Below are 26483 nucleotides of genomic sequence, written 5' to 3'. Positions count from 1 at the left end.
TTTAAGGCTTTATTAAAGTAGGGGATGGAGGTATGTTTAGCATCACCTTTTAATTCTGAGGTGTCCAAGAAAATATGGTAGCGTGTTTCTCAAATCAGCAAAAGTAGCTTTAGTATGGTCTATTGTACATGTTTGGCTACCAGGCTTAGATGTGTGGTAAATGTCCCAGGGAGGATTGTGTGGGTGGAGACATTTTACATGTCTTCTGGAATTTTCTTTTCCAAGAGAAGATTGCTGTAGTTAAAATTGATTGGTGGACTTAAACAGATTGATTATGAGACTGTTGTATGGACGAATGAGTAGTGTTCTACAATAAACGTATTGTGGTGTCGTTGGCTATGAATTTTGTAGGTGTGGTTATTTTGGTGGCTAGGATTTTGTTACTGTTTAGCAGAGAGGTTATGACTCAATTGTATTAGGTTAGCTTTAGGAATTCTGTATACATATTTGCAGGATTGTAAAAATATGGGGAAGGTTAGTGCAGTAAGGCTTTGGCAAGGGGATTTATGTAGCAAAATTTTTTTAAACCAAAAAAAGTCTTTCTGGTGTATGAACTAAAGTGACTTACGGGGAAACAATGTACCAAGAGGTCTTCTATGGAAAAAGCAAGCCTTACGACTACTAGATTTGCTAATGAGCTACATAAAGTTATTTTCTCTCATACACACAAACAATCTGGCATATTCGACGGACTGTTCTGACATTTAAATGGGACAAACACATTTTTTTTATTTTATTTTTTTTTTTAATGTGAGAAAACAACCAAAAAAGTTACAAAGCATAATTTACACTATAGATGTAGCAGTACAGCCAGCTGCATGGAGAATACCATAGCACAAACAGAGGTTAACTAGGTATAGAGGGAGCAGCATCGTATAACCTTAGTAGGGGTTAGAGATATGAAATCAATATTTTTTGTATGCTTTATACCATGAAAGAAAAAAGTGGGTTTCATGCCCTTGAAGCAGATAATTTAACTACTTACTAGCACAAATATGCAGAAAAACAGCTGTTGACAGGTACATGGTGCCCAAAATTTGTATTATTGTAATCCTATTAGTTTGCAGGGGTCATCAACATTTGCCCTCCAGGTTTTGAAACTAAACTTCCCACAATGCTCAGCCAGCTTAGCATCATGGGAAATGTAGTTCCAAAACCTCTGGAGAGCCAAGGTTGATGACCCAAAACTAGTGCAACTAAAGGCACTTTAAAGACTTTGTTTGCTGCATCTAAATGCTTTATTTTAAGGGGGGGGGGAATAATCTGTACTTAATTTATGCTCCTGGAGGTATGTTCCTGCCCACCAATAGACTTGTTCCCAACTCTGCTACATATATGTCCCTAATTAACCGCAAAATAACTAACTTTATACTAACTTTGTTACCATGGCTTGCCTTGTTGTCTGCAAACTAAAGCCCAGATTGGCTCCTCCAAATAAGGCAAGTGTTGGGTGGAGTTTGGCCATTAAATAATAATTGCAGTAAAAATGTTAATTTGTTTTATAAACTTAAGAATTTGGCGATAAGACATTTTTGCTGTTACAATAGAAAAACAATTACAAGGTGTTTACTGTCCCTTCATATAGTTTGTCTTAAAGTTAAAAGGGACAGTCTAGTCTACACCTTTGTCATCTTAAAGTCTTACCTTAGATCAGTGATTTGCAACCTTTTTTTGCTGTGGCACACTTTTTTACATTAAAAAATCCTGTGGCACACCACCATCCCAAAATTTTTCAAAATCACACATTGTAGCCTAATACAATATATATTAATTATATATATATATATATATATATATATATATATATATATATATATATATATATATATATATATATATATATATATATATATATATATATATATATATATATATATATATATATATATATATATATACATACATATATATATATATACATACATATATATATATACATACATATATATATATATATATATATACATACATATACATATACATATATATACACATATATATACACATATATATACACATATATATATATATATATATATATATATATATATATATATATATATATATGTATACACACACACACATATACACACACACACTGTACTGTGCTGTCATGCCATGCCTCCTACAAACTATACATGACATATTGACATTCATTCACGAACACCCCGCATTGTTGTCAGTCTGCTGCAGCACACCTGAGCATCTCTCATGGCACACTAGTGTGCCACGGCACACTGGTTGAAAAACACTGCCTTAGATTAAGCTGCAAATAGCCTACTGCACCAAGAATGGTAAAAAGTTATTTTAAAATGAACAGTTTCTGGCCACTTTAAAATAACTGCCAAGCTCCGCCCACTGATGACATTACAATCTGGGCTGCATATGGCATCCAATCACTAAACACTCACAAATTGATTCAACAGACTGTTAATGCTATTCAGCAGAGTACCTAGATGCAGCCCAGATCGTGATGTCATCAGTGGGCTGAGCTTGGCAGCCATGTCAAAGTAGCCAGAAACAATTATAATTTTAAAATAACTTTACTGTTCCTGCTGCATGATATAGAAATGGCTGCAGGATGCTATCTGTCAGCTTTTAAAGGGACAGTCTACACATTAGTCTTAAAGGAAAATCCCAGCCATAACTGAAATGCACAGATTTACATATTTGAATATAACATTATCAATCTAAAAGTATTGGCAAAAATTCTTCTTGTAAGCATTTTTCTCTGCACGTGTATGAAGTATAGCTAGATATTCTCAGTACACCAGCACTTTAAATAGTTCAGCAGCAATAGGGCTTGTATAATGCCAGCAATGATTCAAATGTAGTCATTACTAGTAGATACAAACACCTTATGATCTCTGAACAAGGGCTTATTTAAGCACTTTAAAGGGACAGTCTAGTCAAAATTTAACTCATTCAGATAGGACATGTAATTTTAATCAACTTTCCAATTTACTTTTATCGTCAAATTTGCTTTTTTCTCTGAGTATTTAGTTGAAACTAAACCTAGGTAGGCTCATATGCTTATTTCTAAGCCCTTGAGGGCTGCCTCTAATCACATGCTTTTAAAATTGCTTTTCACAACAAAAGACTTGATAGTTCACGTGGGCCATATAGATAACCCTGTTCAGTCACAGAAAGTTATTTAGAATTAAGCACAACAATGCTAAATGCAAGTCAATAAATAGTCATGTGATCAGGGGGCTGTCAGAAGGTTCCTAGATACAAGGTAATCACAGAGGTAAAAAGTATATTAATATAACTGTTGGTTATGCAAAACTGGGGAATGAGCAATAAAGGGAATATCTATTTTAAAACCTCAACAATTCTATTCTAGACTGCCCCTTTAAATTAAAACAGCTATAGCTTTTTCTTGAAGCAATTTGATAATAAAATTATATTGCAAAAATGCTTCTATTCAAAAATATACATCCTGTCCATTCCAGTTTTGGCTGGAATGTCCTTTAAGGACACAACATTTAATTAGCAGGCAATTTTAAGCAACTTTCTAATTTACTCCTACTATCAAGTTCTTTGTTCTCTTGGAGTCTTTATTTGTAAAGCAGAGATGTAAGCTTAGGAGCCGGCCCATTTCTGGAGCACTATCCATTGCAAGAGCACTAGAGGGTAGCACTATTTCCTGCTATGTAATGATCCAAATTTAATAGAAGTAAATTGGAAAGTTTTTGAAAAATTGTCTGTTCTGTTTGACAGAAATATTTTGAGAGGTTTCACATCCTTTTAAGCTAATTTTGAAACAGGAAGTGTGTCCCTATGAACGACAAAAGAAACTTTTAGACCCCTAAAACAAAACGTCACTTTAACAATGGACTATAATTTCTCTTCTTGATCCACAAAGTAATCACTGATTGTTTGATCCACATCGCAGTCGGTACCACGTTCTTTGTTTTCTTCTCCAATTTGTATATATAAAAAAAAAGGAATCAGCCTACAAAACATGACACCTGTAAAAGAAAAGACATTATTTCAATAAAGATAACATAAAAAAGTGACATTTGCGATTTCAACTGGTATTTACTTTCTGATAATTCCCCCATAGGTGCAGTGATGTATGTCCAGTACTTTTATTTATATTTGTTGAGTTCTTAGTATTCTTTGTTGAAAAGCATACCTAGGTAGGCTCAGGAGCCGCTTATTGGTTGCTGCACATATAGGTCTTATGTTATTGGCTCACCCTTGTACATTGCTTTTATTCAACAAAAGATACAGAGAGAATAAAGAATTTTTTATAAGATGTAACTCTGAAAGTTGTTTTAAAATTGTTGGTTCTAAAAACAGACATTTTTGGGTTTCCTGTCCCTTTAATGTAGGACTTGCAATTTCCTACAATGATGCATTACATGGAATCTGTCCAAATAAAGGCTTTGTTTATGTATATTTTGGCATTAAAGGGACAGTCAACACCAGAATTATTGTTTTAAAAGAATCCCTTATATGGACAGTCAAGTAAAAAAAAAACCTCATGATTTAACCCCTTAATGACCACAGCACTTTTCCATTTTCTGTCCGTTTGGGACCAAGGCTATTTTTACATTTCTGCGGTGTTTGTGTTTAGCTGTAATTTTCTTCTTACTCATTTACTGTACCCACACATTATATACCGTTTTTCTCGTCATTAAATGGACTTTCTAAAGATACCATTATTTTCATCATATCTTATAATTTACTATAAAAAAAAATATAAAATATGAGGAAAAAATGGAAAAAAAAACACACTTTTTCTAACTTTGACCCCCAAAATCTGTTGCACATCTACAACCACCAAAAAACACCCATGCTAAAAAGTTTCTAGATTTTGTCCAGAGTTTAGAAATACCCAATGTTTACTTGTTCTTTGCTTTTTTTGCAAGTTATAGGGCCATAAATATGAGTAGCACTTTGCTATTTCCAAACCATTTTTTTTCAAAATTAGCGCTAGTTACATTGGTACACTGATATCTTTCAGGAATCCCTGAATATCCCTTCACATGTATATAATTTTTTTAGTAGACATCCCAAAGTATTGATCTAGGCCCATTTTGGTATATTTCATGCCACCATTTCACCGCCAAATGCGATCAAATACAAAAAATCGTTCACTTTTTCACAAATATTTTCACAAACTTTTGGTTTCTCACTGAAATTATTTACAAACAGCTTGTGCAATTATGGCATAAATGGTTGAAAAATCTTCTCTGGGATCCCCTTTGTTCAGAAATAGCAGACATATATGGCTTTGGCGTTGCTTTTTGGTAATTAGAAGGCTGCAAAATGCCGCTGCGCACCACACGTGTATTATGCCCAGCAGTGCAGGGGTTAATTAGGGAGCTTGTAGGGTTAATTTTAGCTTTAGTGTAGTGTAGTAGACAACCCAAAGTATTGATCTAGGCCCATTTTGGTATATTTCATGCCACCATTTCACCGCCAAATGCGATCAAATAAAAAAAAAGTTCCCTTTTTCACAAACTTTAGGTTTCTCACTGAAATTATTTACAAACAGCTTGTGCAATTATGGCATAAATGGTTGTAAATGCTTCTCTGGGATCCCCTTTGTTCAGAAATAGCAGACATATGGCTTTGGTGTTGCTTTTTGGTAATTAGAAGGCCGCAAAATGCTACTGCGCACAACACGTGAATTATGCCCAGCAGTGAAAGGGTTAATTAGGTAGCTTGTAGAGAGCTTGCAGGGTTAATTTTAGCTTTAGTGTAGAGCTCAGCCTCCCACCTTAAACATCAGACCCCCTGATCCCTCCCAAACAGCTCTCTTCCCTCCCCCACCCCACAATTGTCCCCGCCATCTTAAGTACTGGCAGAAACTCTGCCAGTACTAAAATAAAAGGTATATTTGGGCTTTTTAGTGTGTTTTTTTTAGCATATTTACATATGCTGCTGTGTAGGATTCCCCCTTAGCCCCCAACCTCACTGATCCCCACCAAACAGCTGTCTAACCCTCCCCCTCTGCCTTAATGGGCGCCATCTTGGGTACTGGCAGCTGTCTGCCATACCCAGTTAAGAAAAAAGTGTTGTGTTTTTTTTAGAAAAAAATCCCTTTTTCTGTAGTTTAGCTTCTCCCCCCACCCAAGACCAACCCTCCAAAATCACTTTATTATTTGATTTATCTATTAGTGGCCTTTTGCCCCACATATGTATTTTTGAACTTTTCTGTAGTATAGCGGTTCCCACCCGCTCCCGCCCGCCGCCCCCCCGTGCACGCGCCCGCGCCCCCGTCGGCTCCGCCCCCTCCTCCTTAAACAGCTCACCGATGGCCGCCCACCCGCCTCCCAAGTCGGCTCCCACCCACCAACGATACCGGCCATCGATGTCCGGTGCAGAGAGGGCCACAGAGTGGCTCTCTGCATCGGATGGCCTGTTAAGGTTATTGCAGGATGCCTCCATATCGAGGCATCACTGCAATAACCGGAAAGCAGCTGGAAGCGATCAGGATCGCTTCCAGCTGCTTTCCACACCGAGGACGTGCAGGGTACGTCCTCAGGCGTTAACTGCCTTTTTTTTTGAGGACGTACCCTGCACGTCCTCGGTCATTAAGGGGTTAAATAGGGAATGTAATTTTTAACAACTTTACTTTTAGCACCAATTTTGCTTTGTTCTCTTGGAATTCTTAGTTGAAAGCCAATTCTAGGAGGTTCATATGCTAATTTGTTAGACCTTGAAGACTGCCTTTAATCAGAATGCATTTTGACCACTAGAGGGCATTAGTTCATGTGTTTCATATAGATAATGTGAGCACTGATTGGCTAAAATGCAAGTCTGTCAAAAGAACTGAAATAAGGGGGCAGTTTGCAGAGGCTTAGATACAAAGTAATCAGAGGTAAAAATAGGATTTCTATAACAGTGCTGGCTAAGCAAAACTGGGGAATGGGTAATAAAGGGATTATCTCTCTTTAAACAACAACAACAACAACTCTGGTGTTGACTGTCCCTTTAATTACTTATTCCTTAGTTTTGCATAACCAACAGTTATAATACATGTTTACCTCTGATTACCTTGTATTTAAGATACAGACTGCCCCTTATTTTAGTTATTTTGACAGACTTGCATTTTAGCCAATCAGTGCTTACTCCTCGGTAAATTCACGTGCATAAGATCAACGTTATCTATATGAAACACATGCACTAACTCCCTCTAGTGGTGAAAAACTGTCAAATGCAAAGACTGCCTTCAAGGTCTAAAAAGTTAGCATATGAACCTGTTAGGTTTTAGCTTTCAAGTAAGAAAACCAAGAGAACAAATCAAAATTGGGGATAAAAGTAAATAGCAAAGTTATTTAAAATTACATTCCCTATTTAAATCATGAACTTTTTTTTTTTGACTTAACTGTTTTAAATTTTCCCTTCAGCTTTTATCAAGATCTACTTTCACATTTTTTACTAGCATTTTTGTATTCAACACTAAACGCCCAGCTGTTTTGACTATCATTTCCATTTAATGCTTTCATTTTGCCAAAACGTCAAAATTATTCACATTACAAATCGGTCACATGCTAGGTCTAAATAGTCTGACAGTGTAGGGACATGGGTTTCATTACACACACATATTGTTATGGGTAATAAGCTTAATGCCCCAGATCTCTGTTGGCACAGATATATTACCCAAAGCTACAGAGAGGCCAAAGGCAATTTTCAGACTGTGCCAAGGAAAAAAAAAAAACTAAAAAAAAAGCATATGCAGATAGGATAGTAGTCAGAGTTACAGATTTGCTAAACAATAGTAGGTAAACTAGCCATACCTTAAATTAATCTAACTAGAAAATAGATGTAGGGCTTTACATTCATTTTAAATATTAAAGGGACACTGATCCCAAATTTTTATTTCTCATGATTCAGATAGAGCATGCAATTTTAAACAACTTACTAATTTACTCCAATTATACAATTTCCTTCACTCTCTTGCTATCTTTAATTTGAAAAATAAGGCATCTAAGCTTTTTTTTAGTTCAGAACTCTGACAGCACTTTTTATTGGTGGATGAATGTATCCACCAATCAGCAAGGTCAACCCAGGTTGTTCACCAAAAATGGGAAGGCATCTAAACTTACATCCTTGCATTTCAAATAAAGATACCAAGAGAATGAAGAACATTTGATAATAGGAGTAACTTAAAAAGTTGCTTAAAATTTCATGCTCTATCTGAATCACAAAAGAAAAAGTTGTTTCAGTGTCCCTTTAAGGGGATATTTATTTCAATACATTTTAAGCTAGCATACAAAAGATTCTGATGGCTTCCCCATGCTGATTTTTTTACATTTCTTTAGCAAGTGACAGACAAGACTGTTAGTCTGTACTCCTAGTACTGTCCCTAGCTTCTAACAGGGATAACTAACTAGAGAACATGACAGTGCAAGGAGCAAGCACTGTGCCATATATCGGAGATAATAAAAAATTTAATTTTTCCTATATACAAATAACTGATTAGAAAACCGCTTCCTTTTGATAGGCAACCCCGTGCATTATTAAAACATAAAAAAAAAACTACTTATAACGCGCGTTCACTAACCTCCGTAACCCTCACACGTCCAGACTCCAGATACAAAAGACTGGTATTTCCTGCTACTGCAACCTATATACACGGGGGAAAAACCCCGGCACATGTATAAACGTATATTACTTCCTAGCGGCATAGTATAAGCAGCTTCTCCTATACTTGTTCTAGGGCCTTGTGTTCTCGCGATAAGTTAGAACTATATCAACACGCTTCCGCTAGGCTTCGGCCTTCTAATTCTTTGAAAACACGTAAGTCATGGTGGCTTGGGTGCGGGCAGGGTGGGAATAATCCGCAAAAAAGCATTGGCATCCTGTTTTGTAGTTGTCTTTTCTTATTGTAGAGGGGCAACCTGACTTCTAACTGCAGTAGCTGAATACATATTTTATTGTTTGTGTGAATATATCTTGTAACTTTTAGTATAGACGCAAAAACGGGCCTGGGCCTGCGATCTTGTACCGGTATTGCTTGCAAAACCCACTGCAATTATCATTTCAAACGCGTGCAACATCTGTAATGCGTTATTTACTCTTTTAGTACGTTTATTGGGAGTGGTTTTATACCGTCTTGTTCTCCTTTATAGAGTTATGAAATATACAAAATCGTGTGTGTGTATATATACCGGTATGTATGTATATATATATATATATATATATATATATATATATATATATATATATATATATATATATATATATATATATATATATATATATATATATATATATATATATATGTGTATGTGTACATTCATTCCACATTTCTGACACACGTAAAGTTACACCAGTCCGATGCTGTTGTGTCACTACATTTCAGATTAAATTGTTTATTATAATACTACATGTTTACTTATTTTACATCAATTAAACTCACTATTCATCAAATGCACTCTTGTAACACTTATGTATTCTGTTAAAGGGATATGAAACACATTTTTTTTTTTTATTCATGATTCAGACAGAGCATGCATCTTTCTAATATACTTTAACATTTTTTCTTTCTCTTGGTATCTTTATTTTTATAAAGCAGGAATGTAAGCTTAGAAAACAACCCATTTTTGGTTTAGGACCCTGGGTAGCACTTGCTGATTGGTGGCTAAGATTAGCCACCAATAAGTAAGCACTTCCCAGAGTGCTGAATCAAAAATGGATATGCTCCTAACCTTACATTACAGCTTTTTCAAATAGATACCAAGAAAACAAGGAAAAATTGGAGTAAATTAGAAACTTGTTTAAGAGAGAATTTGGGTTTCATATCCCTTTAATGCAATCTGTAAATGTAACTATTTTCCATTTTATCATACTTTAAGCTTGTTGAGCTAGAAGTTATGCATTGCTTCTTGTTTAAAGGGACACTAAACCCAAAAAATGTTCCGTCCATGATTCAGAGAGCATGCTATTTTATGCAGCTTTCTAATTTACTCCTATTATCACTTTTTCTTCATTCTCTTGCTTTCTTTATTTGAAAATGCATAAATCTAAGCTTAAAGTGATGGTAAACTCTCCCCTTTTTAAAATCCGATCTGGTATGTAAGCGCTATTGTAGGAGTTTTATTCATCATGTGCAATGAAGATGCGCTATAACTTTGTTATTAATATAGATATTAAATTCAAATACCCCACATTACACCACCCACTTCAAAAGTCAATTTTCCTGTCAGCTGAATGATTGAATTACTCTCCAATCAATGCTCTAGCTACCACAAAAGTGCCATATGGGGAGAGCGCTGATTGGACAACAATTCAATCTGTTAGCTCACAGAAAATTTTCACACTTTTGAAGTGGGCGGAGGAGCATGCAGTATTTTAATTTCATATCTAGATTAAAAAGCATGTTATACTGCATCTTCATTACAGCTAATGAATTAAACTCCATCTAAAATGGCGCTTACATTCCAGATCTGATTTTAAAAAGGGGAGTTTACCATCACTTTAAGAGCCTGCACATTTTTGGTTCAGAACCCTGGATAGCGCTTTGTGATTGGTGGCTACATTTAGCCACCAATTGGCAAGCGCTACTCAGGTGCTGAACTAAAAATGGGCAAGCTTGTAAGCTTAGATTCCTGCTTTTTTCAAATAAGGATAGCAAGAGAACAATAAGCATAAATTAGAAAGTTACTTAAAATTGCATGCTGTATCTGACACAAGAAAACAAATGTGGGTTTAGTATCCCTTTAACCTGACAGATTCCTGCAACATATGAAAGATGCCATTACTGACAAAATATACAAGAAATTTATTTCTTATTAAAGTATATGTAAATTATAGTATCATACTGACCGTTTACACCTAATGAAGAAGATATTTGTAGGAACAGAGGTAATTTCTATGTTTGCCTCTAGTTTTACATTTTCAATGGGATGGGGAACCTGCCTTTTCAGCCGATGCTCATATTTTTTCCTTTCAATAAGTAATTGGGATATAATCAGCTGCTTCTCAAAAAATTAAGTGAATTTTATTTTTATAGCAAATGGCGGACGACGCCGGTGGAAATAGGGGAGGCTTTCGCGGGGGCTTCGGCAGCGGTGGCCGAGGCCGTGGCCGTGGAAGAGGCAGGGGCCGCGGTAGAGGCCGTGGAGCACGTGGAGGGAAAGCAGATGACAAGGAAGTGAGTATAAATGTCTTTGTGGCAAATATCCTTATCATATTTAACTATTTTTATAAACTTGTAAAACTACATATACCGGTACATAGTCCCAAATCTGGAATTCCAAAATACAAAATTTCAATTTAGATTTTTAAATTTTTTTTCAAAAATTACTATTTTCCCTTCCTGTAAGTTTATTATGGCATGTAAATATTGCCTAAATGACATAAGATATTTACCCTTGGTTGCCTCCCCTCTCCCAACTGTCACATTTAAAAAAATTGAGTATTCCAAAATCCAAACCTTTTCTGGTCCCAAGTGGTTTGGTTAAGCTTTTTTTTTCTACCTGTATTTTAATACTGACATAATCTGAACTGTTACTGATCTTGTTTAAGGGACGTAGCACTACACAGCCCCAGTACCTGTTCAAGACGAGCTGCAATTCAAAGTGTGTTTGGGGGAGGGAGTTGCTCTAGTTTTTTGCTCAACAAAGGGATTGGTACCACTTGAACATCCAAGTGCTGGGCACTAGTTGGTATGTGCCAATTGCAGCTATGTGTATAGTTACTAGGTTACCTACCAGTTGGTGCTCATGTACAGAGATTGGCGCTGTGCACATGGTGCCAATCTCAGTGTTGCAGTGAGCCTTAAAGGTATATGAAACCCAAAATGTTCTTTTATTTGTACAGAGCATGCAACTTAAACAACTTTCCAATTTACTTATATTATCGGATTTGCTTTGGTCTCTATCATTTCTTGAAAATAGGCTCAGGAGCAGCAAAGCACTCCTGGAAGCTAGCTGCTGATTGGTGACTGCACATATATGCCTCTTAGGGCTAGATTTATCAAGCCCCTACGGCAGCAAGTTCTCACAAGAACTTGCTCGCCGTGATTTATCAAGCAACGGTCACCAGACTGCTGCTTCCCTAAGCTATTCGCCACCTCTAAAATGGCGAAATTCAATCTCCTCGGTCGAGTGACCGAGGAGATTGACAGCTCCTGCCCGCACGTGATTGGCTGTGCGCGGGCAGGGGGCGGGATTGGACGCAAGCGCAAATTTGCGCTTGTGTGCAATGCCAAATACCTGCTGGTTATTTCGCCCCGCCACAGGCGAGCTGAGGCGTACAGGGGCGCGTATACGCGCCCCTGTACGCCTCGGCTATAATAAATCTAGCCCTTTTTGGCTTACCTGATGTATTTAGCAACTCATTAGTGCATTGCTGCTCCTTCATCAGAGGATATCAAGAGAACTAAGCAAACTTGACAATTGAAGTAAATTGGAAAGTTGTTTTTTAAATTTGTATGATCGATCTGAATAATAAAATAAATTGTGGGTTTCATGTCCTTTTAAGCAGGCTTTTGTTTATGCTGCTTAGCAGTAACTGCCACATGACAGTAGGCTGGGGATGTACAGCATACTATTAAAGGGCCAGTATAGCTTTAAATTGTGTGCAAATTAGTTATTTTATTTCTATGATACATGTTTCATGTATTAATCCTTTTTGTAATGCGGATACGTTGACTTGCACTTATCATTGCTAACAATCATGCATATTAAATTTTCTAGTGGGTTCCTGTAACTAAGCTTGGTCGTCTTGTGAAGGATATGAAGATTAAGTCCTTGGAGGAAATCTACCTATTTTCCCTTCCAATCAAGGTAAGAGCTGGGAAATACCCTGCAGTAACATGAAGTAGCTCATCAGTTCTTGGTGGTTATCGGCTGCAATGATACAAATAAAACTGCACTATATTTAGTTGCACAAGGGGAGATTCCCATCACGTGTGTTTCTGCACTGAAATTAAGAAATAGTTTGATATCATTTCGCATAGTGTATGTAGTTTGAGTTGTGCAGAAATGCAAACTAAATTTCAAATACCCTCTTACATGCAACAGAGCTAAATGTTCCATTAAGATTAAGTGGCTAAAATGCAAGTCTGTAAATAGCACTGAGATAAGGGGGCAGACAGCAGCGGCTTAGATACAAAGTAATCAGGGGTAAAAAGTATATTCATATAAATGTGTTATGCAAAACTGGGGAATGGGCAATAAAGGGTTCTGTTTTTTTTAAAAAATTGTATTTTTGGATCTGTCTGACCGCTTTACTCTTCAGTAACACATTATATTTATCCCCGCAGGAGTCTGAAATCATTGATTTCTTCCTGGCTTCTTCTCTGAAGGATGAGGTGCTAAAGATTATGCCCGTACAGAAGCAGACACGTGCCGGACAGCGAACTAGGTTTAAGGTAAACGAAGGAAAATGTAACTGAAATACTACTCATTTGAAATTCAAACGAAGGGGCTGATTTAAAAAGTGTGATTTGTCTCCATGACTGAGGTTTTTTCAAGTCATTTTTAATATAGGAATCTCCTTCACATACAGAACCCTGCATAGTGAGATAAATCTCACAATGTAAAATATGTTTCTAAAATTAGGAGGGACCTCGCTGTACTGATGGGATTTCTTAGATCATCTCGCCTGAGAGCTTTATATCTGGCCCTAAGTGCTTTGGCGTTATCATGCATTTACTTTATTGTTTAGCGATCCTTTAAGTGTTGTCATGGTAGACATTTTAGAATTTATTTTAATGTACTTATATTTTTTTCTCCTAAGGCTTTTGTGGCTATTGGTGACTACAATGGTCATGTTGGTCTTGGAGTGAAGTGCTCTAAAGAAGTTGCCACTGCCATCCGTGGTGCCATTATCCTGGCAAAATTGTCCATTGTACCTGTCCGCAGAGGCTACTGGGGTAACAAGATCGGCAAACCTCACACAGTACCTTGCAAGGTATGCAGTTTGTTAAATATGTCTTAAACACTGATTTTTAATGTATTAAAATTATATGCAGTCACATTAAATTCTCAGTTTTGTGTGCACAAATACATCCAACCAACAATAGTCTTGCATTAAGTTAGGTATTACATCTTGTCAAGTGAATGGATCTGTCCAGAGGGACCAAAGAAACACGTTATTAAAGGGACACTGAACCCAAATTTTTTCTTTCATGATTCAGAGCGCATTCAAACTTTCTTGCATTTCAAATAAAGATACCAAGAGAATGAAGAAAATTTGATAATAGGAGTAAATTAGAAAGTTGCTTAAAATGCCATGCTATATCTGAATCACAAAAGAAAGAAATTGGGTACAGTGTCCCTTTAAGATATCAAAGAAAACTCTTAAATTAGGAAACATTTTAAATAAAAATGAAGGAAAAAGTGGTCTCAATTTTCAATTTAGTTGTGTTAAACTATAAATTACTTCAGAAAATAAACCAGGATTTGTGGGGCATTTAGCACTATTTATAGCAGATAAATCCCATACAAGGCATTGTTGTGCCACGTGGTTACACGTGGGTTGTAATCTCTCCGCTCTGCACAGGTGCACTTATCCTGGAGTGTAACTGTCTTTACAAGAGAGAAATAGTAACGAGCTAAATATGCACGGCAAGCTGGCCTCTAAAAATGGCCTTTTTGTTCTCTTTTGTGGCTCTACATGCTGTGTGTAAACTTAACAATTTTGTATTTTATCTACTGTAACAAACTGTAGGTCTGCTTAATATAATTTGAACTTGTTTCTGAATGTGACCAATCTAAAAATAGGTTGTAATACCTGTAAAAATATAATCTGGCATTGTTTGTGAGCTAAATACTATAGTTATGCTGCAGCACAAATGATCACTGCTGTTTGTTTTTTAGGTGACTGGCCGTTGTGGCTCTGTGCTGGTGCGGCTCATCCCAGCCCCCAGGGGTACTGGTATTGTGTCTGCTCCTGTCCCTAAGAAGCTGCTGATGATGGCTGGAATTGACGATTGCTATACATCAGCAAGGGGTTGTACGGCTACGCTGGGTAACTTTGGTAAGTTTTTTTGTTTTTTTAGGTTAGTCATATCATCAGATGCTTTATTGTACACTCCAAGAGAAAGATAGCACACTGCTTGAATATGAGGACACACATTTAGGGATCTCCTTTGACACATGGGTTGCCAACTTGTCCTAAAACATCTAACTATACAGTATATCCGTCCCTTTTGTGGCCTTCCCACTTTCCGATATACTATACAGACCAGAATAGTGAACATGTTTTAAACAAAGTGTAAAGGACCTCTCCCATGCCTTTGCTGCAATCTTTATTAAACCTGTAATTAGTTTGTAACAGTCTGTTCTTCTTTCAGAATTTAAAAAAGTTTCTTTGATTTAGCCTCAAATTTATGGTTTTATTAAGATCATGTAATGTTTATTAAAGGCTTTTATACTGTCAGCATTTTTATAGTGTCTTGTACATATACATTACATTGTAACTGAGCCCCATAGTGCAACAGCTATAGACAGCCAAGCAGCAGAAGCACATTAAGTGTCATTAAAATTATGGAGAATTACATTTTGAATACACTACATTTATCCTAAAGTACTTCCAAGTATAGCAGAAGTCTTGTGCTCCTATTTTCTCTGCTGCCATTTGTTGAAATGATCTTCGGTGCATTATTTATTATCCCAAGCAAGTCTGAGTAGTCTCACACCTGATTATCAAGGCTAGGATTTTACAAATCTCTCAGCTCTGCTCAGTTACACTTGTCTATGTAGTGTGATTGTCGTTACACGAGAGAGAAAGCAACTTGAGCTGCATATGCACGGCAGGCTGGCCTGGTGACGCGGTCTTCCTGTTCCTTATTGAAGCTCTATAGATTTAGAATTTTTTGCCTATTAATCGTTTTTGTAATGGTTTTAAAATAACTTTTTTTATTTAACTTTCTTTTATAGCTAAGGCTACATTTGATGCCATCTCAAAGACCTATAGCTACCTGACTCCTGACCTCTGGAAGGAGACAGTGTTCACCAAGTCTCCATACCAGGTAACTACAGGGGGTTCTTAGCTTTTGTTTAGGGGGTGTGACGCAGCTTTTGTACTGCAAGTGTGCTTATATTAGTGATACTCAAATGGAAAGTTCTTAATTTTAAAAGGATGTTTTAGCACTTTATTTTTGTAACAATATAGAGCAAGCTTTAATTGTACTCAGGCAGAGGGGGTTACAGTGAGTTTTGCTCTTTTGGAAGTGTTAAAACACAAGGGTTTGTTTGAAAGCAACATACTCTTGAATGTCTCAAGGTTTTAACCCCCTCTGCTACCCCATATAGATTGTTGTGGTTGTTAGTGGGGCACTTATAAATGTCTTCTAACTTTTTTTTTTTATTTTAATAGGAATACACTGACCATCTGGCTAAGAATCACACCAGAGTGTCCATGCAGAGGGCGGCCCAGGCTGCCGCAGTTCCTGCCCCCTCCTAAATTTTCTGTCTAAGAAAATAAAGTAAACAACGTTTTTGACAGATTTGAGTCTGCAGTTATTTTGTAATGCCCTCAAATAGTTACTATTTTTGTACAGTATAAAACAATCATTCCATGTCAAACTGTGTACAGAGCTACAGGTTGAAAACACTGGTTTGCATTTTAGAATTTGTATTTAAAACATGGGATAGCATGGAGCGGGGATGGAACAAAGTCAAAACAATCTTATTCCACATAGGCAATATTTACATGTCCTAATACAGCTTGTGCAACCTAAAGGTAGTTTTATATCATTTTTAACAATATTAAAGTAGAATGCTGTAATTGGAACAGTAATAGTAGTTAAAAATAGACTGATTTGTTTTTGTGCTCAAAGATGCAGGCAGAGAATTACTTCAAAAATATGAAACCTCAATAACCAATAGTAACTTAACCCCTTCAATATCAGAAATTATAAAAAAACTTACCCAATTTTTTTTTTCACTCAAAACAGTAATAGAGCCTTTTTTATTTACCTATCAAAACTATATAATTTAAGTAGACAATTTAAGGTGTTTACCTAGGCCACTTTTAGTTTATTTCATGCCAGTCACTGAATGAGATTATATTAATTGACTTTTTCACAAACTGGGTTTCTTACTGAAAACAAAATTTATGCTTACCTGAAGTTGTTTTCTTTCCTGGCATGGAGAGTCCACTAATTCATTAATTACTGTTGGGAATTAAACACCCACCAGGAGGAGGCAGACACCCCAGCCAAAGCTATCTAAGTTTCTATCCCACTTCCCATACTCCACCCAGTCAATCAGGAAATAAGTAAAAATAAAAGAAACGCTAGGAGTATAGAGGTGCCAGAAGATTAGAAATCAATCCCGCCTTAAACATGGGGGTGGGGTGGGTTCATGGACTCTCCATGCCAGGAAAGAAAAGTTAAGATTACCTGAAATTCTTGTTTTCTTTCCAATGGCATGGAGAGTCTACAATTTTATTCATTACTGTTGGGAATAAAATACCCAAGCTAGAGAGGATTTAATGAACCAGGAGGGAAAAATAATGCAGGTGAACCGAATATGAAGGCACCACTACTCAAAACATTTATCTCCCAAAAGATACCTTAGCTTGGGCAAAAACAAACGAGACTAGGACGGAGTGTGTGGGCGTAGAAGATGGCCGAAGCTCCTGAAACTGCTGAAGTAGACTCTCCCAGACTCTCTCAATCAGGTTGGATTGATGAGCACCGACCTATACTGAATCGGTACAGCCCAAATTGCTGCATTTCATTAAACTTTGGAGCTCTGGAAACACGGGCCACGGCTGACACTGATGCAGCTGCTCTGTGCACACTGAACCCAAATTCTTTCGTGATTCAAAGCAAGACATTTTAAGCAACTTTCTAATTTACTCCTATTAAACTTTCCTCATTCTCTTGGTATCTTTATTTGAAATTCAAGAATGTAAGTTAAGATGTAGGCACATTTTTGGTAAACAACCTGGGTTGTTCTTGCTAATTGGTGGATAATTTCATCCACCAATAAAAAGTGCTGTCAAGAGTCTAAACCAAAAAAGCTTGGTTGCCTTCTTCAAATAAAGATAGCAAGAGAACAAAGAAATTGATAATGGTAAATTAGAAAGTTGCTTAAAATTGCATGCTCTATCTGAATCAAGACTGAAACAATTGGGTTCAGTGTCCCTTTTAAGAACTGTGGAAATCACTACATCAGCGATACTAACTTCTACTTATATGGCCTTAGACTCCAGCAAATAGAACTAATAGCAGCGTGTTAAAGAAACTGCTCCTGTGCCGCATACAGACCTCATGAAGATCCATATGTCAAACATACTCCAGATGTGGTAAGATCATAGATCAACACAGTCCACAACTGCACACTACATGCAGAGATATTATATAGAGATGGCGGATTGATAGCTGCAAATAAGTTGCTTTCTTATCATACTGTTAATCCATGGAACAATATGCACAACATACAGTACTAATGCTATAAAAAGCCTCAAATGCACAAGCTCTTCATATGAAAATGGTTAAAGGGACAGTCAACACCAGAATTTTTGTTTAAAAAGAAAGATAATCCCTTTATTACCCATTCCCCAGTTTTGCATAACCAACAGTTATAATGCACGTGTTACCTCTGTAATTATCTTGTATCTAAGCTTCTGCTGACTGCCCCCTTATTTCAGTTCTTTTGACAGACATGCAGTTTAGCCAATCAGTGCTCAGTCCTAGGTCACTTTACGTGCATGAGCTCAATGTTATCTATATGAAACGTGTGAACTAATGCCCTCTAGTGGTCAAAATGTAATCAGATTAGAGGCAGTCTTCAAGGTCTAAGAAATTAGCATATGAACCTCCTAGTTTTAGCTTTCAACTAAGAATACCAAGAGAACAAAGCAAAATTGGTGATAAAAGTAAATTGGGAAGTTTAAAATTGCATGCCCTATTTAAAACATGAAAGTTTTTTTTGGACTTGACTGTCCCTTTAATAAGGGCTAATATGACTAACACTTTAAACGGCCCAACACTCCTTTTACAACAGCCTGCACCAGAAACGTCAAACGGCCATATAATTTTATCTCTCCACATATGGGGGTCTATTTAAAGGGTCACTGAACCCAAATTTTATCTTTCGTGATTCAGAGAGCGTGCAATTTTAAGCAACTTTCTAATTTATTCCTATTCTTCATTCTCTTGGTATCTTTGAAAAAGGCATCTATGCTTTTTTTTATTGGTTCAGAACTCTGGAAAGCACTTTTTTTTTTATTGGTGGATGAATTTATCCACCAATTGGCAAGAACAACCCAGGTTCTTCACCAAAATGGGCCGGCATCTAAACTTACATTCTTGCATTTCAAATAAAGATACCAAGAGAATGAAGAGAATTTTATAATGGGAGTAAATTAGAAAGTTGCTTAAAATTGCATGTTCTATCTGAATCGTGAAAGAAAAAATTTGGGTTCAGTGTCCCTTTAACAAAGGTCTGTCGGCCCTGATCCGACAGTGCAGATCATGTCCGACAGACTTCGCTAATTGCGGAGAGCAATTCACTCTCCGTATTCAGTGTTGCACCAGCAGCTCTTGTGAGCTGCTGGTGCAACGCTGCTCCCTGCAGATTCGCAGGGGGGTGTCAATCAACCTGATCGTACTTGATCAGGTTGAATTGCAGCAATGTCTGTCCGCCTGCTCAGAGCAGGCGGACAGGTTATGGAGCAGCAGTCTTTAGACGGCTGCTTCATAAATGGTGTGTCTGGGGAGCAGCCTGCAGGCTCACCAGAAACATGGGCCCCCATGGTCAGAAGGCACAAGATACTGTTTAGACTGCCTTTATCAGAGTTGCCCATCTAAAGAGGGTAATTTAGAGATAAGAGACTTTTACTACCTGTAGATCCCGTATTCAAGCTACTACACTTTCTAATGACACGGTGAGTCCATGGATCATCTCTAATTACTGTTGGGAATATCACTCCTGGCCAGCAGGAGGAGGCAAAGAGCACCACAGCAAAGCTGTTAAGTATCAACTCCCTTCCCTCCAACCCCAGTCATTCTCTTTGCCTATGTTAAAAGCAAGGAGGTAGTAAAGTTTAGGTGTCTGAAAGAAGATTCTTCAAGATTTTATTTTAAAGCAGAGCAAGTTTGTTCTGCTCCTTCCTGGGGTTTAGCCGTAGCCCATGTCAGTCTCTTCAGTAGAGAAGTGGTGGCTTTTAAGCAATTAGGAACTTGTGGGGTATAATCCTCACTGCGCCTCCCAAATAGTTGTTGCTGCCCTAACTTGAAAGCCTGAGTAATATTACTAAGTTTTTTTTTTATTTTCCACAGGTCCATGTGAGGGAGAATGCCTCTCAAACCTAGTGAGCTGCCCTGCTGCCAGGCAGATTACATTGAGATAAGTGCTAAATTTATTTTTATAAGCAGATTAAAAAGTAAAAATTATTGACACTTTAACAGTTAGCTCTGTATGGGACATCAGATGCATTAATCCTGTTATGGGTTAATAGGATAATATGAGGCAATTTGTGCAGGCACTGGGGAGAGATGACTCATTTTTTAATAGGTTCAGTTTGTTTTTTGTTTCCGGTGTGTTCAGGTCAGGGTAGTAGTGTTTTTTTTTTTTTTACTTGCTCTCAGCGGCTTTACCTTCATAGTGGAGGTTAATGCCGGCTGAGAGGTTCAGCTTGATACGCCCACGATGGGCTGGTCTTTTCTGTAGCGGCAAAGAGTTTTTGCGTGTTTTTCCTTAGCACTTCCTGAGTGCCGGAAGTGTGACGTGCTTCATTGCGGCTCTGCATTCTCAGACTGGTGGGAGCAGCTCTGGATTGAGTTCGGATTTTCTCTATTTACTCCGGTAACCAGCAGGACAGGTAGGCACCTCGGCAGAGCTAGCTGAGGTGTAGAGGCTGTCTGGGGTGCTCTAGAACCGCTATTTTTGCATTAGAAAATAATAAGTTCTTAAAATTTAAAGGGACAAAAACGATTTTTTGCAATAAGTTTCAAAATTAAAAGTATTTTATTTTTTAATAAATTTATTGGGTAAAGGACCAAAAAGCCGTGCAAAATGTTACTTGTACTTTGTTTTTATGCTAATGTGGAACTACCAATCCCTTTTTGTTCCTCATGTATTGAGAGACGATTGCATTACAGGGATATACTTTTTGATTCTGAGCCATCATTGTCTAAGGCGGATGCTGTTCAAGATATGCTGCAGCTTTCTCACGTGTCCCAAACTTTATCGTCTACACATGCAGTGCCCTGCGTTTCCTCTCACACATTCCGGTTGGAGTTACGTTGCAACACATTGCTACCCACATCTTCTGCGGTAACTGATGCACTGTCTGCTTTTGCCATGCAGTAGGGAAAGCGCAAGAGGAAATCTAAGGAGTCAGTGAGTAAGGTTTCTATCAGTTGTGGCTATTCCAAATGTTCCTTCCCAAAAGTTTGAGGCAGCTACTTCAGTGGCATTTGAGGGTGAAATCTCAGACAGTGTAATTCCTTCTGATGCTGAAGTCATATCATTCAGATTTAAGCTGGAACACCTCCGTTTGTTACTTGAGGTTTTGGCTACCATGGACGACTGACACTACTGTCGTTGTCAATCCTAAGAAGTCTAATAAGCTAAACAAGTACTTTGATGTACCTTCAATGGTAGAGGTTTTCCCTGTACCAGACCGGGCTACATAGATTATTGCTCGGGAATGGGAGAGAACTGTTATCCCATTTTCTCTATCCCCAATTTTTAAGAAGATGTTTCCAATAGCTGAATCTATCAAGGAGTCTTGGCAGACGGTCCCCAAGGTGGAAGGGGCAATTTCCACTTTGGCTAAGAACCACTGTTCCCATAGAGGGTAGCTGTTCCTTTAAGGATCCTATGAATAAGAAGTTGGAAGGGTTACTTAAAAAGATGTATGTACACCAGGGTTTACAATGGCAACCTGCGGTGTGTATTGCTACAGTCACCAGTGCGGCAGCATACTGGTTTGATGAGTTGTCTGATTCTATTCAGAAAGATACTCCGCTTGAAGAGATCCAGGATAGGATCAAGGCTCTAAAGTTGGCCAATTCCTTTATTACGGATGCTTCCCTGTGGGTTATTAAGCTGGGAGCAAAGATTTCTGGTTTTGCCATACTGGCCTGCAGAGCTTTATGGTTGTCCTGGTCTGTGGATGTATCGTCTAAGCTTTTAGCAATTCCCTACAAAGGTAAGACCTTGTTTGGGCTGGGCTTGGCTACAATTTTCAGACATTACGGGAGGAAAGGGTCATTTCCTCCCTCAGGATAAGAGGAATAAGCAGAAAGGGCGTCAGTAATTTTCGTTCCTTTCGAAACTTCAAAGGTAAGCCTTCCTTCCCTCTCCCAAGCAGGAACAGTCCAAATATTCCTGGAGGACCAACCAGTCTTGGAACAAGGGGAAGCAATCTAAGAAGCCCGTTATTGACCAAGTCAGCATGAAGGTTCTGCCCCCGATCCAGGACTGAATCTTGTGGGGGGCAAACTTTCCTTCTTTGCTCAGGCCTGGGTTCGGGATGTTCTGGATCACTGGGCAGTGGACATCGTGTCCCAGGGATACAAACTAGAGTTCAAGACCTTTCCTCCCAAGGGCAGGTTTCTGCTCTCAAGATTATCTGTAGACCAGATAAAGTGAGGCGTTCTTACACTGTGTCCGGGACATTTCCGACCTGGGAGTGATAGTTCCTGTTCCAATGCAGGAACAGATTCTGTGGGATTTTACTCCAATCTGTTCGTGGTTCCCAAAAAAGAGGAAACTTTCAGACCAATTTTAGACTTCAAAAGTCTAAACAAGTTCCTCAGAGTACCATCCTTCAAGATGGAAACTATTGGTTCCATTTTTCCCTTGGTTCAAGAGGGTCAATTCATGACAATAGTAGATTTAAAGAATGTGTACCTGCATGTTCCTATCCACAGGGATCATCACAAGTTTCTGAGGTTTGCATTTCTAGACAAACACTTCCAGTTTGTGGCTCTTCCCACAGCTCCCAGAAATTTTTCAAAGGTCCTGGGATCTCTGTTTGCTGTGCTTCGGTTGCAGGGCATTGCAGTGGCGCCTTATCTGGATAACATTCTGGTTCAGGCGCCATCCTTTCAACAAGTGAACTCCCACACAGATGTTATCTACAGAGGTTAGTAAACGTGCGTTATAAGTAGTATTTTTATTTTGTGCTGTGGTTTTTATCGTATATATTTTTGTTTGTTTATCCTTGTATTTTATTTATTTTTTTAATAATGCACAGGGCTGTGTATCTAGTAAAAGGAAAAAAAATGTCTAATCCGTTATTTGTATAGGCAGTATTAACCCCTTAAGGACAAGCGACATACCCTGTATGTCGCTGGACATTTTTTGGGACTTGATTGTTTTATAGCGCGGTCTTGCCACCAGCGTTGAGACTGCTCTATTCCACAAAGCCTGCTGGAGGGAGGGCATGAATAGCGTGTTCATGCTAGACTTGTGCTATTATGTCCTGAAAAAACCCTTAACAACTAGTGACATACAGGGTACATTGTGGTCATTAAGGGGTTAATAATTGTATTCTCAGATATATGGAACAGTGCACTGTCATGTCCTCTAATTAGTTATCCCTAATAGAAGCTAGGGACAGTACTGGGAGTACAGACTAACAGTCTTGTCTGTGTCACTTGCTAAAGAAATATAAAAAAAAAATTAGCATGGGGAAGCCATCAGAATCTTTCGTGTTCTAGTTTAAAATGTAAAATTAAAGGAACATGAAACTTTATTTTTCTTTCATGATTCAGCGTGCGCACAATTTAAAACGTTTCTAATTTACTTCTATTATATAATGTGCTTTGTTCTTCTTTCTAGAAGAGCTATCTAGATGCACATGTCTAGAGCATGCACTGCATGACAGGAAATAGTGCTGCCATCTAGTGCTCTTGCTAATGTATAACAATTGTTGCAAAACTGCTATGTGGTGATGAAGACACATGCACGTCTGAATTTTCCTTCATGCTTTTCAACAAAGGATAACAAGAAAACAAAGAAACCCCACATTTTCTGTAGTGTAGCTGCCCCCCCCTCAATACCCACCCCCCACCAACTTCAAGATCCCTTTCTAAATATTTCCCCCCTCCTCTGCAACCACCATTTCCCAGTGCTTCTGCTCCCACCACCCTCTTCTGAAGATCGTGGACGCGTGCATACACCCCGCCTCCTGGGAGTGATTTCTCACACCTGGCCAGAAACTCACCAGCAATGGGCCGCCCACCCGCCTCCCTGCAATGGCTCCCACCAACGATCGGCACCATCGCTGGCTGATGCAGAGAGGGCCACAGAGTGGCTCTCTGCATTGGTTTGCCAAAAGAGGTATTGCATTTCTGCATCAATATCAAGGCATCACGGCAATACCTTGAAAGTGTCAGGAAGCGATCAGGATCGCTTCCAGCCGCTTTAAACCCCTAACAACGTACAGGGTATGTTGCTTGTCTTTTACGACCAGTTTGGGTATGACATACCCTCTACGGTGTGGTGTTAAGTGCAACCATAGTGGGGGGGTTTTAAACCCCTTATCTAGCCAAAACACACAATGGCACAATGTGGACCCTCTAAAGCAACTAAGTCACTAAACGCCAATGCGCAGGCTCTGTCAACACCAAAAACATAGATAAGAAAAACCTTACAACTTGAGATGCCCGCCCAGTACCTAACACAACAGCAAAAGTCCTTTGAACATTTTATTTGGTTCCAACGACCTAGAGTGTCAAGAGACACATACCTTAGTAGAGATAATGAACTGGGAGTTCCCAATTTAATTACTACAGATCAGCCTGCCTAGGGAGGATAGTTGCTTGGAATCATTCTCATCCCTCCAAACCCTGGGTTCGACTAGAGTTCTCTTTCATTAGAGGGGTGCCCTTGCGTGAAATCTGTTGGATTCCGTCAAGACATAGGCCGCCCGACACAACACTTAATTATTTCATAATGAGCAAACTGAGTATGGGATAAACGATCCTCTACTATAGTTTCCCAAACCCAGTCCTCAGGACCCTTACTCAGGCCAGATATTCATTATATCTTAGAGCATAGGTGAAACAATCGGCTCACCCACAGCAAGAGAAGAGTGAGCTGTAATCCTCTCAGGAGCCTTTTGATCAGCTTCCTCAAAGTCAAACCATAGCACTCCTTAGCCAAAAGGAAAAAGAGTTGTAGTGGCTATCTGACCCTTGTGCTTACTGGCGAACACAGCAAACAAGGAATAAGATTGTCTAAAATCCTTGGTAGCATGGAGATAGAAATACAAAGCCCGCACCACATCCAGATTGTGCAGCAAACACTCCTGCAAAGGATTATAACAAAAGAAAGGAACTGATCTCCTGATAGATATATTGGTCAGAGACCACTGTAAGTAGAAAACTTATCTTGGTACATAGAACAGCCTTATTCGCATGGAAAACAAGATAAGGGAGGGGCACACTGTAGGCAGATATTTCTGAAACTCTATGAGCAGAAGAAATAGCCAACAAAAACAAAGCTTTCCAAGATAAGTTTAATATTAACAGAAAGCATAGACTCAAACGCAGCCTGCTGAGAACACACAGAACCAGATTAAGGTTCCAAAGGGGAGAAACAAGATTAAACACAGACATTACTCTAACCACAGCCTGAACAAAGTACAGAGCATCTGGAAAAGTAGCTAACTATTTGTGTAACAACACGGGAAGGGCAAAAAACTGTCCTTTAAGAGAACTAGTTGACAAACCCTTCTTTGAGAAACAAAAAGATTTGAGGAACTTTAACCTTGTGCCAAGGGTAAACCTCGTTCCTCACATCAAGCCAAATATGTACTCCATACCCAGTGGATAATACAACAGGGACTCTGGCTTACGAGCCTGAATTAGGTTAACAATGAGCCTTTCAGAAAAACCTCTATTGGACAGCATTAAAGGGACAGTCTACACTGCAAACAAAAGGAAGAGCCTCCTTAAACAGTCCTCCTTCATCCTTTTGTGCTTTGGACTGTATAAATAATTAACAAGATTTTTATACTTTTTCTGCGGCTACTAGCAGTTTAAAATGACCGTCAAACTCCTCCTCTGCCCTTCTTCATCGCCAACTAGAGTTTTTTTTTCTTGTTTCCTAACGCTCGTGCACCTTGTAGATGAGGACATCTGGTGTGACATGCTCAGTCAGTTTCACTCGTTACAGAATCCGGAAGAGCAGAGGGGACAGTAAACAACTTCCTGCTTCTTATAAGGCTTTATAACTTACTACACTTGTATGTATTTACAATACAGTAAGGAGACTGCTTATTGATACCAGCCTATACATTAAAATACAATATGATACCTGCCAATAATGTGTGCATTCAGAAATAACGTACTATAATACTGCATGATAAAAATGATACATAATGTAATAACAGCATCTCAGCTATTTAAAACCATGCCAAAACAAGGGGATATAATACATATAGTTCATATAACTTCATAACGTGTTGATTAAAGCAGTGCCGTGCTGCTTTACATCGTAGCACAATCCATAGCCTACACTGACTAGAAATCTTCATTTGAAATTGCAAGTTGATTTTCAGCTGATGTTAATCCTAAATATGAAAACCATTTATATTTA

General features: G+C 38.3%; 2 protein-coding genes and 2 non-coding genes across 4 annotated transcripts in view; 2 read left to right on the top strand and 2 right to left on the bottom strand.

Annotated features, from left to right (window-relative positions):
- RNF151 (ring finger protein 151) overlaps positions 1–8562 on the bottom strand; it is a 34328-nt gene extending 25766 nt beyond the window's left edge. Inside the window, exons 1-2 of the mRNA XM_053694943.1 lie at positions 8525–8562; positions 3829–3974 (exon numbers count right to left, since the gene is read on the bottom strand). The gene's annotated coding sequence lies outside the window, so the exon portion shown is untranslated. The remainder of the gene's footprint in view (positions 1–3828; positions 3975–8524) is intronic.
- Positions 7531–7659, bottom strand: LOC128642555 (small nucleolar RNA ACA64). The gene has a single exon (XR_008399687.1). It is a non-coding gene; the product is annotated as a small nucleolar RNA ACA64 (small nucleolar RNA).
- A 2394-nt stretch (positions 8563–10956) lies between the features above and the next one.
- RPS2 (ribosomal protein S2) lies at positions 10957–16418 on the top strand. Its single transcript, XM_053694942.1, has 7 exons — positions 10957–11116; positions 12663–12752; positions 13232–13339; positions 13708–13881; positions 14790–14949; positions 15852–15943; positions 16291–16418. Exons 1-7 carry the CDS (start codon positions 10979–10981, stop codon positions 16375–16377), a joined length of 849 nt encoding a protein of 282 aa, XP_053550917.1. The 5' UTR covers positions 10957–10978; the 3' UTR covers positions 16378–16418.
- LOC128642548 (small nucleolar RNA SNORA64/SNORA10 family) lies at positions 15637–15777 on the top strand. Its single transcript, XR_008399681.1, has one exon. It is a non-coding gene; the product is annotated as a small nucleolar RNA SNORA64/SNORA10 family (small nucleolar RNA).
- Positions 16419–26483: the final 10065 nt, after the last annotated feature.

This window comes from Bombina bombina, chromosome 11 (assembly GCF_027579735.1).
Source record: "Bombina bombina isolate aBomBom1 chromosome 11, aBomBom1.pri, whole genome shotgun sequence".
Classification (NCBI taxonomy): Eukaryota; Metazoa; Chordata; class Amphibia; order Anura; family Bombinatoridae; genus Bombina; species Bombina bombina.
The sequence above is the reverse complement of the archived record's forward strand: the minus strand, read 5'-3'. Positions and strand labels throughout refer to the sequence as shown.

Excerpts from the sequence above, each read along its gene's own strand:
- RPS2 (XM_053694942.1), top strand. The coding sequence starts at position 10,979 with ATGGCGGACGACGCCGGTGGAAATAGGGGAGGCTTTCGCGGGGGCTTC. Across the intron at positions 13,340-13,707 it reads GACAGCGAACTAGGTTTAAG|GCTTTTGTGGCTATTGGTGA; the intron begins GTAAACGAAGGA and ends TTTTCTCCTAAG. Across the intron at positions 13,882-14,789 it reads CTCACACAGTACCTTGCAAG|GTGACTGGCCGTTGTGGCTC; the intron begins GTATGCAGTTTG and ends TTTGTTTTTTAG.